Source organism: Hyperolius riggenbachi, chromosome 9 (genome assembly GCF_040937935.1).
Source record: "Hyperolius riggenbachi isolate aHypRig1 chromosome 9, aHypRig1.pri, whole genome shotgun sequence".
Lineage (NCBI taxonomy): Eukaryota > Metazoa > Chordata > Amphibia > Anura > Hyperoliidae > Hyperolius > Hyperolius riggenbachi.
This window is the reverse complement of record NC_090654.1, coordinates 51,999,548-52,015,067: the sequence shown is the minus strand read 5'-3', so window position 1 is coordinate 52,015,067 and position 15,520 is coordinate 51,999,548. Positions and strand designations below refer to the sequence as shown.

The 15,520-nt window shown below is 44.0% G+C and overlaps 1 protein-coding gene across 5 annotated transcripts in view; it reads left to right on the top strand.

Annotated features, from left to right (window-relative positions):
• Positions 1-6,551, top strand: part of PODXL2 (podocalyxin like 2) — a 48,701-nt gene extending 42,150 nt beyond the window's left edge. For all 5 annotated transcript variants that reach the window (XM_068252747.1, XM_068252746.1, XM_068252745.1 and 2 more), the window contains one exon: positions 146-6,551. In XM_068252747.1, the coding sequence (XP_068108848.1) occupies positions 146-340 (195 nt within the window). In that variant the 3' untranslated portion in view covers positions 341-6,551. The remainder of the gene's footprint in view (positions 1-145) is intronic.
• Positions 6,552-15,520: the final 8,969 nt, after the last annotated feature.

Below are 15,520 nucleotides of genomic sequence, written 5' to 3'. Positions count from 1 at the left end.
TGTCTATAGCGAGGCCCAATTCAAAAATATTCAATTATAGTGGTCCTTGTCCCCTCTCTCATGTCACACTTGTGTGTTTCTGTATTTATAAGATGGTTAAAGTTCTTCAAGCAGAATCTTTTAATGTATTCTTTGTCTACTGCAGGAGCTACACTTTGTTGAAAACGGTTGCCATGACAACCCCACCCTGGACGTGGTGATGGACAACCAATCGGAGATGCAAGAGAAAAAGCCAAGCATCAATGGTGGCACTGCTCACCAGGGAGATGGCTGGGAAACGCTCATTGGCAAACCCGAGAAAGATGAGAACGAGGCAGTGGAGGAGGATACCCACCTATAAAGGCCAATGACCCTGCAACACAAGGGCAGAACTTGCTTTTCGTCAAAATCCTGGATGAAGGGCACCTTATAGAGGCTTAAGTTCACAAAACCGCAAGCGTTGGAACTAAAAAATGGATTTGGTTGGCCTGAGGCCACAACATCAGTGACTGCCCATTAGCTGGATTGGCCAGTGGTTTACATCGTTTGATATGATTGCACTTTACTCTTCCAAAGATTGAATGAAGACTTGGCCCACCACCAGCGTAAATCTATGTGCCAGCCCATGCCAGTGCAGCCTTAGCAGAGCAGAGGAGAGATTAGAATAGACGTGCCTGATCTCCTGGTGGTATTGTCAGTTAGGACTGTGACTACTTAGAAACACAGAGGATACAATGTTCCCATCTCCTGATTCCCACTGCATGACATGCTTTCCTCAGCCCGGCACAGTGCCTGCCTGGCAAATTCTGAAAAATACAAGTACGAACAGACAGGGCCTCCGTTAGCCCTGGACATAGTATAGCATGTTGGCTGTTCATTTGCACAACTAAAATTGCCTTGTTTCACCGCTGTTTTTTGAAGTCTTGAGGGAGAACCGGCATTATTTCCTACAGACTGCTAATTAGATGAATACAGGTAGAGTTGGAATCTAATTGGTGGCCAATGGGCCATTATGATGCAAGCTATACCGTTGTGTAACACTGATCAGTTACCAAGGCTGGATTTATACTGTTTTTCTCCCCTAGGCCGAGTATATTGAGGCTCCCCTTCCAATGCAGCAGCACCCCACCCATTCCATGTGTTTTATCCATGTACGGCAGACCCTCTTGGGCACAGCTCTCTTTGACATCAGCTTCCCTTTTCATGTGTTTCTCCCCATTTGCAGCCTTCTCTTTCATATGTAGTAAACCCTATTTCATGTCCAGATGCAGCTGCCCAAGGCCTGTGTGACCTTTCCAGGAATCCGGCCCTGCCAATTACATGGTGGTTGAATATCTTGCCGTAATTGGGCAACACTTCATTTTAACATTTCAGTTATTCGTCTACTGAAGAATTTAGTTGTGCAACTGAGCAGCTAAAAGTCGTCTTTGTCTCTCGAGTGGTCTCCTAATTATAACATGAACATGCCTAATCAGCCCTACTCTGTCTCTAATCAATAAAATATTGATTTTTCTCCCCTGGAGAGATTTGGGAACCCCTTCTCAGCCTGTCTGCTGTACATCAGCACCACTGTGCGTCTTGTTGCTGATGTGACATCTTCCCTTCTCTTTACTTTGTCCTTGCAAATCCTTGCTTCAGGCTATGGCTGTTTGTGACTTACATGATTACTTACATAGTTGTGATCTACTCATCAGGTCTGATCACTTTTTTATGTGGCCCATCCCTTTCCTGTTCCTGTATGTCAGTCCTGATGTGCAGAAAACAGGAAATGGATTTGCAAATAACAGGAAATAGGTTTGCCGGAAGCTGCTACACAAACAGAAAGCCCCGCAGCTGTGTTGGTATACACCCATGTACGTGTGGTCATGGCCGAGAGGGAGTTCTCATATTTGTGAAGGGGTGGGGGGTAATCAATAACAGATTATATAAGTATTATTTTTCAAGTGGTTATCAGATATTGACTTATTATATTTGCCATATTGTAAATACATTTATCGACCAAACAATATCACTGGCTCATAGAAATAGTTATCTGCTAGCTATTGCCCTACGGGAAAATACAGCTGCTGATCTACGACCTTCATGATTTTTTTTTACCACAATCCTCTGTGAACCTGGAGTTGGTGTTGTGTAGGAATATGACTTATGGAAGGTTCAGAATGATCGACCATCATGGCTGCTGCTTGCCACATTGCCCATGGAGCTGGTGTCTATAGACACACAACTATCCTGCAGAGGAATCAAACTACGTACCATCATGGCAGCTATATTCACTTTTCCCATAATCCTTTACTGTAAGGCTGCAACCCAATTTGCAGTCAAGCACAGCACTAGACCTGAAAGAGCACATAGACTGAATTTAGCTGACCGATGAACCTATCCTGACATCAGTGACATTGTACAGATGTGATCTGTAGAGTGATATTGCTGACATTTAAAGGGCAGCTCCGGCAAAACAGATAATTCCAAAACTGAAATGAAAATAGAGGAACCGTAAAGTGTTTGTAAAGTATCGCACAGTCTCTTGTGATCTGTCCACCCCTGCTGTGCTGCATGGTGAGAAGGGAGAGGGCCTTCTGTCTTGCTGATGTCATGCCACTGCCCCACCTCCTGCTTGCTCTCTAAACATTTTCTCAATGGAACCTCCACCCTGAACTCTCGTAAGTCTACCGAAGTACCTCCCCCCCACCCATCAGCTCACAGAACAGCAACTCCCACTGCAAGCCTGATTTCACTATTCAGCTGGTGTGTGCCAGTTCATTATGTAGAGAGATTTCTGGGCGATTGCACTGGCTGGACCCAATGACTTCTGAAGGAACATCTAAATGGACTAAATTACAATGTATGTCTCTGCTGGAATCTTTCCTTATAGCAGGGCAAGCAGTTTGTGTTTTAGCATAGCTCAACTTACACGAGAAAATGACTGATATACATAGGAAAGCAACAAAAATGCGTCAAATCAGAAAGCCCAGTCTTCAGTATTATTCAGTATTAATGCTTTAAAGTAAAATCTTGTACTTATATTTGCTTGGAAGTACTTTGGGCCACATCTCTGCATTGGATGTCCTAGCTCCGCCCACCCAGCCCAGCCAATAGGAAACTGTCTTACTAGTTTATTTTTTATTAAAAGGAATTCAGAACAGAGGGTAAGGGCAGGACTGCAACGGTGATATAAGAATATAGTGTATTGAGCCTTCTCATGCGGGTTTGGATTTAGGGTTTCAGTTAGGGATGAAATCACCCTCTAGGCTGCTATGCTAGAGTGAATGTACAAATGTGTGACCTAACAACAATCTTATAGTTTAACCAGAAAAGTCATATAAAAAATGCTCACTCTGACAGTCAAACACGCATTAGGAGAGGAGCAAAAGGCTGCCCATTCAGCGTAGATACAATAGAGATAAGAAGGGAAATTCCAACTTGCCCATTCACTATCTCCTTCGGGCTGTGTACAAAAGCATACAGTACTGTATATTATAGAACACCTGGACTGAGAGTGATAGGGTGGCTGTCATATTTATTGCCTTTTAAACAATACGAGTTGCCTGGCAGTCCTGCTGCTCTATTTGGCACCAGTAGTGTCTAAATCACACACCAGAAACAAGCATGTGGCTAATCCAATCAGACTTCAGTCAGAGACATCTGATCTGAATGCTTGTTTAGGGCCTATGGCTAAGAGAATTAGAGGCAGAGGCTCAGCAGGACAACCAGGCAATCGGCATTGTTTAAAAGGAAATAAATGTGTCAGCCTTTATATTCTTCTCAGTTCCGGTGTGCTTTAAAGGAAACCTCAGTCAGAGGAATATGGAGGCTAACATATTTACAGGAATTTTATAAAAAAAAAATACCAGCTGCCTGGCTGCCCTGCTGATCCTCTGCCTCTAATACTTTGAGCCATAGACCCAGAACAAGCATGCAGACTTGACGTTTCTGACAAAAATCTGACAAGATGAGTCGCAAGCTTGTTTCAGGTAACTCCTACACTACTGCAGCCAAAGAGATCAGCACGACTGCCAGGCATCTGGTATTGTTTCAAATGAATAATTATGGCAGTTGGCAGCCTCCATATACCTCTTGCGCCAGGTTTCATTTAAGCCAGCCATGCATACATCAGTGTTCCTGTTAGATTCCTGACCGATTTGATTACTCTGATCAAATCTGCTGGGAATAGATTTCGTCTAAAATCTCTGATTGATTAATTTTTGACTGATTTTGGCCTAAAATCAAATGTTGATGGGAGCAGACGGAAAATTTTAGACCGGACAGTAGGTGGATGGGATGGGGCAAAAGGGGTGATCAGTTGGCAGCCAATAGCAATGCACTGTATCAAACGATGCAAGGCTGCAGCTTGATCGATTGTTCAGTACATTCTTTGTTAGAAACTATTGAAAGGCAATGTGCTGTAATAGAAATGGATATATTGATCATTTTGGAACATTGGGTGAAAAGCTATATGTTTATAGCCAGCTTTACAGACATCTAGGTGTTGCCAGATCTCATTGCTAATGACTGGATCAATATTCATAGAAGGTACTTTAACAGGAATGAATGTGTGGAAGCTCTGAGCTGGATTCCTAGTGAAGTTATTTGCTATTTGCTCTACATTGTGATCCTGGTGTTGCCTGAGGCCATTGGTTTGGCCTAATAACAGCTGTGGCAGCTGGATGGACTTGCCAGTTATGGTGCAGATATCTTGCCTATGGGAGTCCCTCAGAGATAAAAGAAGCAAGAATGGAAGTGGAGTGGATCTTTATACTACGACATAATTCCACAGAAAGATACTTAATTCATTCTCTTTAGCTGTATAGAACACACGCACACAAAGCACAAAACTATCACATAAAGGGTCTGATCCACAGAGGTATCTCCGAGCTGGCGATCTCAATCACTGCAGATTGTACGTGATCCTCAGAGATGGATTAAGATGTAATGAGGCCCTAAGCAAAGTAGTAGATTTGGGCCACCTTGTGGTCCTTTTAGTAACCTGAAGTGGAGAGAGGTCAGAGAAGGTGACGGGTGGGACCCATGACACCCACTAGGCCACAAGCACCTGCCTAGGTTGCCTGATGGAGGATCCTGCTCTTATGATCCTGCAAACCGTGCCTAGATGAAAATTAACCTGCTGTCTGTGCCCTGGGTGAGGCAGCCATTTGCAGAATTTAAGTCATGTAAAGAAACCCTAGTGACTACAAAATTGGTTATCTACAGGTGGCCTAAAAGGGAAGGCTTTGAGGGGAGGGGAAGTGCTCAAAATCTATGAGACCTAACCCTAAGACCCCCCCGCCCCCCCCCCGTGGTAATACCAAACCCTAAGAACACCTGGTGGTACCTAAACCTAATACTCCCCTGGTGGTGGCTAACCCTAACACCCCCTGGTGGTGCCTAACCCCAAGACCATCCTGGTGGTGCCTAACCCTAAGACCCCCTGATAGTACCTAACCCTAAGACCCCCTGGTGGTACCTAAACCTAATAACCCCCCCCCCCGGTGGTGCCTAACCCTAAGAACCCCTGGTGGTACCTAACCCTAAGACCCCCTGGTGGTACCTAAACCTAATACCCCCCTGGTGGTGCCTAACCCTAAGACCCCCCTGGTGGTGCCTAACCCTAAGACCCCCTGGTAGTACCTAACCCTAAGACCACCCTGGTGGTACCTAAACCTAATACCCCCCCCCCCCCCTTGTGGTGCCTAACCCTATGGTGGTACCTAAACCTAATACCCCCCTCCCTGGTGGTGCCTAACCCTAAGAACCCCTGGTGGTGCCTAACCCTAAGATCACCCTGGTGGTACCTATCCTAAGACACCCCTGCATAAACCCCCTTCCTGATGCCTAACCCTAACTGCCCCCTCTGCACAAAAAAATTATAATTACCAGGCGCTGCCTGGCGCCCGAATTTCCCCTTCATTGCCGGCTTCAAAACAGAGAAAAACTCAGCAAAAAAAAAAAAAAACGAACAAAACACAAGAATCATCGGACGTCATCTGGCGCTTGAATTTCCCTTTTGGCGCCAGCTTGCTGATATTTCCAATTGAAGTCTATGGCGGCACCCGATTTGTCCCGAGACCTCATGCCCCCGATTTGCCTGATACCCAGTTCTGCAGGACCACGTATGATTCCAGTGATACCAGCCTGGGAATGCCTGCCTTTGGAACTCAGGCTTCTAATGTTAGATGCTAGGGTAGAGGTCAGCTTTGGCTCTGCAGCCGTCAAGGAGCTACACATTGCACAATTCCTCTGCAGCTGCAGCGCCGCTAGCGACCTGTGTCTGGTCTAGTAGTCTGAATGTTTGCAGGGTACGTGCTATCATATAATAGAGTTCTATTTGTGTAACGGCATTTCAGTGCATACAAGAGATTGTTCCTTTGTAAAACTGTGTTATTTTTCTGCTTTTTATTTTCTGCTCTGTGAGCCCAGCCATCCTTCCTCCCCGCAGAACAATAGTGTTATCGGTGTATAGCTTTGATGGAATGTGCACTGCTGCGTAATAAAGTTATTCTTATTTGATTGTTGGCCAGAGAACCATTTTCACTTGCCGTCAGTGCTGACGAAATAAATGAAGATAAGGAAATATATGAGCGGTGCCTTTATTTTGTTGTGATCTAATTGTTGCATAGTGGGCAGTGTATCTAGGATAGAGACAGTTTGAGGGGGAAAAGGGCAAACGTACACCCATGCCAGGCGGAAACTCGGGATTTTCAAGCAGGAATTCCTGAAAGGTCTCTCTCAGCCACGCGCAATAAAATAATATGGTAGGACATTAGACTATGGCTGCGGTAGAGATTAGATTGTTAGCTCCTCTGAGGACAGTCAGTGACAGGACTATGTACTCTGTAATGTGCTGCAGAAGATGTCAGTGCTATATAAATACATAATAATAATATGGGAGGACATTAGACTATGACTATGGTATGATTAGAGTGAGAGCTCCTCTGAGGACAGTCAGAGACATGACTATGCACTCTGTTAAGTGCTGCAGAAGATGTCCATGCTATATACAGTGGAGGAAATAATTATTTTACCCCTCACTGATTTTGTAAGTTTGTCCAATGACAAAGAAATGAAAAGTCTCAGAACAGTATCATTTCAATGGTAGGTTTATCTTAACAGTGGCAGATAGCACATCAAAAGGAAAATCGAAAAAATAACCTTAAAGGACTTACGAGGCCAAATTCTGCCCCCAAAACCTTAAAAAAGTTAACTACCTGCATGAGTTTGTATGGCACGGAGGACGCCGTCCGCGCCCTCCGTGCCGTTCCACCTGGTCCCCTCTGCGCAATAGCCCCCCGAAAGGCTGCGACCCCACGGTCCGGGTCGGGATCTGCAGCCTGCAGAAAGATGGCCGCCGGAGCTGGCCACGGCTGCGCAGTCCGCATAGCCGCTACTGCGGCTGCGCAGCTCTAGGGCCAACCCTCCGATCCACGCTGCCTTTTACGTGGATCGGGGGGTTGGCCCTGGAGCTGCGCAGCCGCAGTAGCGGCTATGCGGACTGCGCAGCCGTGGCCAGCTCCGGCGGCCATCTTTCTGCAGGCTGCAGATCCCGACCCGGACCGTGGGGTCGCAGCCTTTCGGGGGGCTATTGCGCAGAGGGGACCAGGCGGAACGGCACGGAGGGCGCGGACGGCGTCCTCCGTGCCATACAAACTCATGCAGGTAGTTAACTTTTTTTTAGGTTTTGGGGGCAGAATTTGGCCTCGTAAGTCCTTTAAATAAAAGATAGCAACTGATTTGCATTTCATTGAGTGAAATAAGTTTTTGAACCCCTACCAACCATTAAGAGTTCTGGCTCCCACAGAGTGGTTAGACACTTCTACTCAATTAGTCACCCTCATTAAGGACACCTGTCTTAACTAGTCACCTGTATAAAAGACACCTGTCCACAGAATCAATCAATCAAGCAGACTCCAAACTCTCCAACATGGGAAAGACCAAAGAGTTGTCCAAGGATGTCAGAGACAAAATTGTAGACCTGCACAAGGCTGGAATGGGCTACAAAACCATTAGCAAGAAGCTGGGAGAGAAGGTGACAACTGTTGGTGCGATTGTTCGAAAATAGAAGGAGCACAAAATGACCATCAATCTACATCGCTCTGGGGCTCCACGCAAGATCTCACCTCGTGGGGTGTCAATGGTTCTGAGAAAGGTGAAAAAGCATCCTAGAACTACACGGGAGGAGTTAGTGAATGACCTCAAATTAGCAGGGACCACAGTCACCAAGAAAACCATTGGAAACACATTACACCGCAATGGATTAAAATCCTGCAGGGCTCGCAAGGTCCCCCTGCTCAAGAAGGCACATGTGCAGGCCCGTCTGAAGTTTGCCAATGAACACCTGAATGATTCTGTGAGTGACTGGGAGAAGGTGCTGTGGTCTGATGAGACCAAAATAGAGCTCTTTGGCATTAACTCAACTCGCTGTGTTTGGAGGAAGAAAAATGCTGCCTATGACCCCCAAAACACCGTCCCCACCGTCAAGCATGGGGGTGGAAGCATTTTGCTTTGAGGGTGTTTTTCTGCTAAGGGCACAGGACAACTTAATCGCATTAACGGGAAAATGGACGGAGCCATGTATCGTGAAATCCTGAACGACAACCTCCTTCCCTCTGCCAGGAAACTGAAAATGGGTCGTGGATGGGTGTTCCAGCACGACAATGACCCAAAACATACAGCAAAGGCAACAAAGGAGTGGCTCAAGAAGAAGCACATTAAGGTCATGGAGTGGCCTAGTCAGTCTCCGGACCTTAATCCAATAGAAAACCTATGGAGGGAGCTCAAGCTCAGAGTTGCACAGAGACAGCCTCGAAACCTTAGGGATTTAGAGATGATCTGCAAAGAGGAGTGGACCAACATTCCTCTTAAAATGTGTGCAAACTTGGTCATCAATTACAAGAAACGTTTGACCTCTGTGCTTGCAAACAAGGGTTTTTCCACTAAGTATTAAGTCTTTTATTGTTAGAGGTTTCAAAAACTTATTTCACTCAATGAAATGCAAATCAGTTGCTATCTTTTATTTAAGGTTATTTTTTCGATTTTCCTTTTGATGTGCTATGGACTATGCACTGTTAAAATAAACCTACCATTGAAATGATACTGTTCTGAGACTTTTCATTTCTTTGTCATTGGACAAACTTACAAAATCAGTGAGGGGTCAAATAATTATTTCCTCCACTGTAAATACATAATATTATTAAGTATTATTATTAAGTTATAATGATCCATGTTGACTTTTTTATTTTTTAGAAAGGGGTGGGGGTGGGAGAGAGATGATTGGACAAAGACAAGAGAATTTAAGCAAGAGATAGAAGAGAGTAGGGGAAAGTTAGAAAAGGAACATGAAAGGCAGGATGCCTGTAGACATTCTGGTGTCTCAACTTGTGTCTGTCCCCAGACCATGCACCGGCCTTGGGCTGAGGGGGGATTCTGGGCAGCTGTAACCCCCCCTCCATAAACATACCTATGCATGCACCATGGATGCACCAGTTTTAGTATTTTTTTTCTCTGATTTTTGCCCTCTATACCTAGGTACGTTTCATAGTCCAGGCCGTCCAAAAAATATGGTACCTCCTTTAAATCTAAGATTGGCAGTTTGGCAAACAAGGCTTTATTGTGGTGTAGAATATGGTGCTACAGTAAAGACTTATCTGACAATCTAGCTATCTTGAATTTATAAGGTGTCACAAGCTTACGCTACTCTTTTTCACATGGACTGATTCTACCACCCAGAAGTGTTCCTGTACACTTGATATGTTTTGGCCAACAGCCACTAGACAGTGACCCAAGAAGAGGCCACTCCGTTATACTTGGACCTGAGTGGAGATGGAATTACTGTATTTTCTGCATTTGTTTATGAGAAGTCATCACAGGTGACTTAATTGTGTGAATATGAGACCTAAATAAGCCAGAATTTCTGTTTTAACTAGTACGTGACTCCTGGGGCCATTTGCAATTAACTTTTTCTCCTGAGTTTTCTCTTGGGTTATATTTTTAGAATTGTCAGTAAAATGCCTTTTAATTAACCACTTCACCTCCAAGGGTTTTTCTAAAAATAATGACAATGTATTTCATTTTTCTATGGGAAGGTGTATAATAGGGTATTTATGTGGTTTTACTTTTTGGCCACAAGATGGAGATACAGAGTTGGTGTGTTCTAAAAATAGAAGACAGAATCAAGTGTTTACATGTGTTTATATTTGTTTATATACAGGGAGGTAGATACTGGTGCTGGGGGAGGTGAACCACCAACAAGCAAGAAAAGGCTCAAAATAATATTATAAAAAGTAAAAAATAATGTTGATAGTACTTTTTCAATTACTTTTTGGTACTTTTTCAGTTACAAAGTGCTGAAAAGTTAATTTAAAGAGAACCCGAGGTGGGTTTGAAGAATGTTATCTGCATACAGGGGCTGGATCTGCCTATACAGCCAAGCCTCTGTTGCTATCCTAAACCCCCCTAAGGTCCCCCTGCACTCTGCAATCCCTCATAAATCACAGCCACGCTGCTGACAAACAGCTTGTCAGAGCTGGCTGTGTTTATCTCCATAGTGTCAGTCTGCTGCTCTCCCCGCCTCCTGCAGAACTCCAGTCCCCGCCTGCATCCCTTCCCTCCCTGCTGATTGGAGGGAAGGGACGGGGGCAGGGACCAGAGCTATGCAGGAGGCGGGGGAGCAGCTGAGACTGACACTACAGATGTAAACACAGCATCACAGCACGGCTGTGATTTATGAGGGATTGCAGAGTGCAGGGGGACATTAGGGGGGTTTGGGATAGCAACAGAGGCTGGGCTGTATAGGCAGATCCAGCCTCTGTATGCAGATCACATTCTTTAAACACACCTCGGGTTCTCTTTAAAAAGAAAATGAAAAAATATCTCCCAAGAGTACTTAGGAGAAAAAGTGAACTGCATATGGGTCCTGGGTTCTTCTCACTGTATCTTCTATCTGAGGTCACTGCAAAGCTGGTAATTAGGAATTAGATAGTGAGCTCCTCTGAGGGACAGTTAATGGAATGAAAATGCACTAAAGCACTTTAAAAAGGTGTAAGTGCTATATAAATACACAATGATATTAACAAAGATAATAATGGAAAATTAACTAAAGGGAAAATTAACTAAAACTCAAGCCAGTAAAAGCAATACCCCTTCTCCAATAGTACAAAATGACAGATGGTAAGTAGTGTATACTCTACGCCAGTGTTTCTCAACATTTCATTGGTATGTACCCCTTTTGAAAGCCTGTGCTCACCACATACCCTCTAGCATCTAAACAATTTCCAAGCCTTTACTATTGTGTTTAGCTATCTTCAATTCTAATTTAGTGTTTTTGTTTACGGTATATAGGACTTATTTGATTTATCATATTCTAAAATTTAACAAGGCTGGATTTCTGGGAAGGCCTTAAAGGCCATGGACTTTGGTGATAAAATCATAAGCGTGGAGAGACATGGGGCCATATGCAATTCACTTTTTCACCAGTTTTCTCCTAGGAGAAAAAAATGTTCATCTTTGATTCAAAATAACTTTCCTGGTATGCAGCTGCCCTGCTTTGCTGCCTGAATTCCAGATTTCCCTGCATCTCTCTCTCGGTGTGTGATGACAGTCAGCATCTGCCGTCACCTGATAATCCCGTCCCTGTATGATGGACAAACAAGCTGCTGTGTGAAGTGCCAGAGGTTTACAGTGGAGACCAAAACTCCTGAGTTCAGTGAATTTTCATTGCAAACATTCACATACAGGAATTATCAGCTCCGCTAAATTCCCTCCCCACCTCATCTGCTGTAAGACAGTTTAATACTGGTTAGTCAGCCATAAATTTAAAGAGGAACTTTAACCCAGGGTTGAACTTCATCCCAATCAGTAGCCAATAGCCCCTTTCCCATGACAAGTATTTACCTTTTCTGGAATAGAACATGGGGGGGGGGGGAGTTTTGGTGGTCTGTGTGGCTGTAATTTTGTGCTGAAACCCCACCCACAGTGGGTTGTCATTACCATAGTCCTGGCAGTTTGCTGTCTGTGAACCTTGTTGCAGATTTTTCCAACTGACAAGCAATCAGCATCTCCCTCTGTGCATAGAACGCTCAGTAACAAACATTCCGCATAGATCACCTTGCAGGACTAAAGATGTCACCAACAGTGATACATTTCAGTATTTTAAAAGGGACTCCGAGGAGTGCCCGAATTTAAAAGAAAAATCCGCACATGTGCAAACCTGTCACGCCGGCCGCCGTGATGATGCGAAGCGGCCGGCGTGATGACGCATTGCGTCATTAACCAGGAAGAGCCGGCCGACACCAGGCCCGGGTGACGCTGGGTGACGCCGTTAACGGGGCCGCTGGAAGAAGCCCCAGGTAAGTGTATTCTTTTAAATTCGGGCACTCCTCTGAGTCCCTTTAAGTAAGGGAAATGAAAGATTTGACAATGGCCAAACACTAAGTCATCTATAAATTAATATTGTGAAAAAAAACAATTTTACTCATGTTATTTTCACTACAGTTCCACTTTAAGAGGTCTCAGGCGACAGAGGGCCTTGGGTACAAATCCGGCCATGCTTATCAAACCTGAGTAACTCCCTGGATCCATCAGAAGTACCCCAGGGGTATGTGAACCACGTACGTCAAAAAAGGGCGTTGGGAAAAAAGGGCGCGGAGTTTAAACGATAAGCAGTAATACTGTTTATAAAAATATCGTGCTGTATTTTGTTTACAAATAATGTTTTACAAATTTATAAATCATTAAATAATGTGTATGAAATGAGCAATTGTGAAAACGTTAATCTTCCCTGTTTTAAAAGTAAAACTTATAATTACGTTTGTTAAAAAAACGATAATATATGTTTAATCGTTATAATTGTATATGATTGTGAATAACCTTCATTTATCGTTTATTATTATAATAAAATCTAAAAATAATGTTTATAATGAGGATATAAAGATAACAACGTTCGTAATAAGTGTATTAAAACATTAGTAAGTATTACTAAAATTTTAATAAAACTATACCTAACCCTACTCTCACACAGAACCCTCCCTGTACCTATCCCTAACCTCTAGACCCCCCTGGTGGTGCCTAAACCTAAGACCCCCTGGTGGTGCCTAAACCTAAGACCCCCTGGTGGTGCCTAAACCTAAGACCCCCTGGTGGTGCCTAAACCTTAGACCCCCTGGTGGTGCCTAAACCTAAGACCCCCCTGGTGGTGCCTACTGCCTAAACCTAAGACCCCCCTGGTGGTGCACTTTACTTACCTAGTGATCGCTTTATTTTGTGAAAAATAATGTTTTACAAACAGTAAGGGATAAAATTTTAAATAATGTTTTAGTTAAATACGATAAATATGTTTAGTATTTTTATAAACGTTATTCGTCACGGGCGCATGTTCTAGACTTAAATCATCACAAGCACAGTTGTAAAACATTAAAAATCTCCGGGTGCCGTTTGTAAAATGTTAATAATCTCTGCGCCCTTTTTTCCTGTTCGGCGCCCAATAAACGATATTTATTATGGGAGTGAATGGCAGCGCCCTTTTTGTCCACTAGCTGCCTGTGCCCTTTTTTCCTGTTTCCATGTGAACCACACTTTGAGAACCTAGCCTCTACACCCTCCAACAAGGGGGCACTCTGGGAGGGCAATTTACTGCTATGATTAGGAACCATGGCTCCAACTGCGCAGAAACATTTCCAGAGAAATCAGATCCTGGGGGGTAAGACTTGTACTTGCATTACTGATGCCATGAACATCGGAAAGGTAAAATCATATTTTACCTGGAGTGAGGGTAAAAAAAAAATCTATATAAGGGTGCAACCACGCTGCTGACGTCACGCCTGAGGAAGTCATGTGCTAGTGACGAAACGCGTCACATGATAAGGTCATACCCGGAAGTCCAGCCGCACCAGCGTTCCCCATGCCTCGGCCACTCTTCCTCCCCCTCTTTCGCACATCAGACACCGAAGTGGCCGCTTCACTACAGCTACTCTGGCCGGTGTTCCAACTAACTAGCATACATTGACAAAACAGCATACATTTAAAGTGATATACCCCTTGTTAGTAGAATCAGTGTCCCCTTGCCCGCTCGCTTCGCTCGCTGGGCTGCGGGCTCGGTCCTCGCTTCGCTCGGACAACTTTTTATTCTAACTCTATGTCCACTTGGATAGTGGAGATTGCACATCAGCACACAGGCAGCTAACTGGGGTTGAAAAGGTTAACCTCCCCTCCACATTCCCTTTAATGCTGCTGATGGGTATTATGGGGTTAATGTATGCCCTGCATGACTTTGCACATGCTCAGTAGCATTTGTATGCTATTCTGTCGGGTATGCTAAAATGTTGGAACACCGGCCTAAGCATCATGGATACGCCGCAGGAATAGAGCGGTTGGTTTCTTCTGCACTGGCGACATCTGCACCTTTGTCACATTTGGCTTACGTGAGTCTCTGGTGCCCCATGTCTAGGGGATAATGTGTATGAGGAGTTGAGGTTAGACACTACATACTAATGTGTCTGCAATGAGTAAGTGTATTTCACACAGAGGCGTGCTGTTCATTGCAGCACATGGGTGGGATTTTTCATACATGGGGCAGAGGATATCACGCTGCTTCTGGGAACCACCTACTATCTGGTTAGGCGCTATTTGGTCCCGAAGATTGCATTTTGACATGTCAGTCCTGTTTTTTCGGATAGGAGTGCACTCCTGATGGGACTGTGGGTTCCCTAATAGGTCCATGGCCAGGATCATTTGCTTGTTTTTAAAGAACAAGCGACACCCATGCTAACCTAGAAATAAAAAACACATATATAAGTAGATAAATACTACCTCTACTTACATAACAGATGTATTGTGCTATCCACGTAATGGTTCATGTGAATTTTACAAAGGAAAAGCAGAAAATCCTAGTCTAGGCAGTGGCCATCTTGCCAAGCTAATGCTGACATCATATCCTCCCTGACTCTTGTCTCCCCCCTCCCTTCTCTTGCTCATTGTGTACTCATTAGTTGCCCTCCTCCCAGAGTCTTTTTTCTTTATTTACACATCCAATCACTGAGTCTCCTCAGCCTTGCTTGTAAACACAAGTGATCAGCTAGGCAGGGAAATAAATGGAAGAGGAGGAATATATTATTGATAAAAAGAACTCCCAGCATTCGAAAGAACTCCCAGCATTCAACTCTTTGGCACTGTTTGGTACTAGGGCCAGTGCTCCTAAAGTATGTGATAACTCCAAACCATAACAGCAAAAGTTTTGAATGCAGGATTAGCATCTTTATCACTTAATACACTCAAACCAGTTGCTGTTGAAATTTGATTCTTATGGTGACAATACCGCTTTAAGGGGGGTTTGAATGTGTGATCACTTTAGATGAGCTTTTTCTAATAAATTTGTTCTACTTTTTGTAACCAGCCTTGCGCTCCCCGTATCTTTTTTTTATGTGCAATTATACCTTATGGGTGAGACAGGCTATAGCAAATGTTTGATATCCCGTACCCATTTTTCTATATATCAATTTAAAGCATGGGAATAAAGTTTAGGGTCAATTAAACACATTTCTCAGTAGATAATATA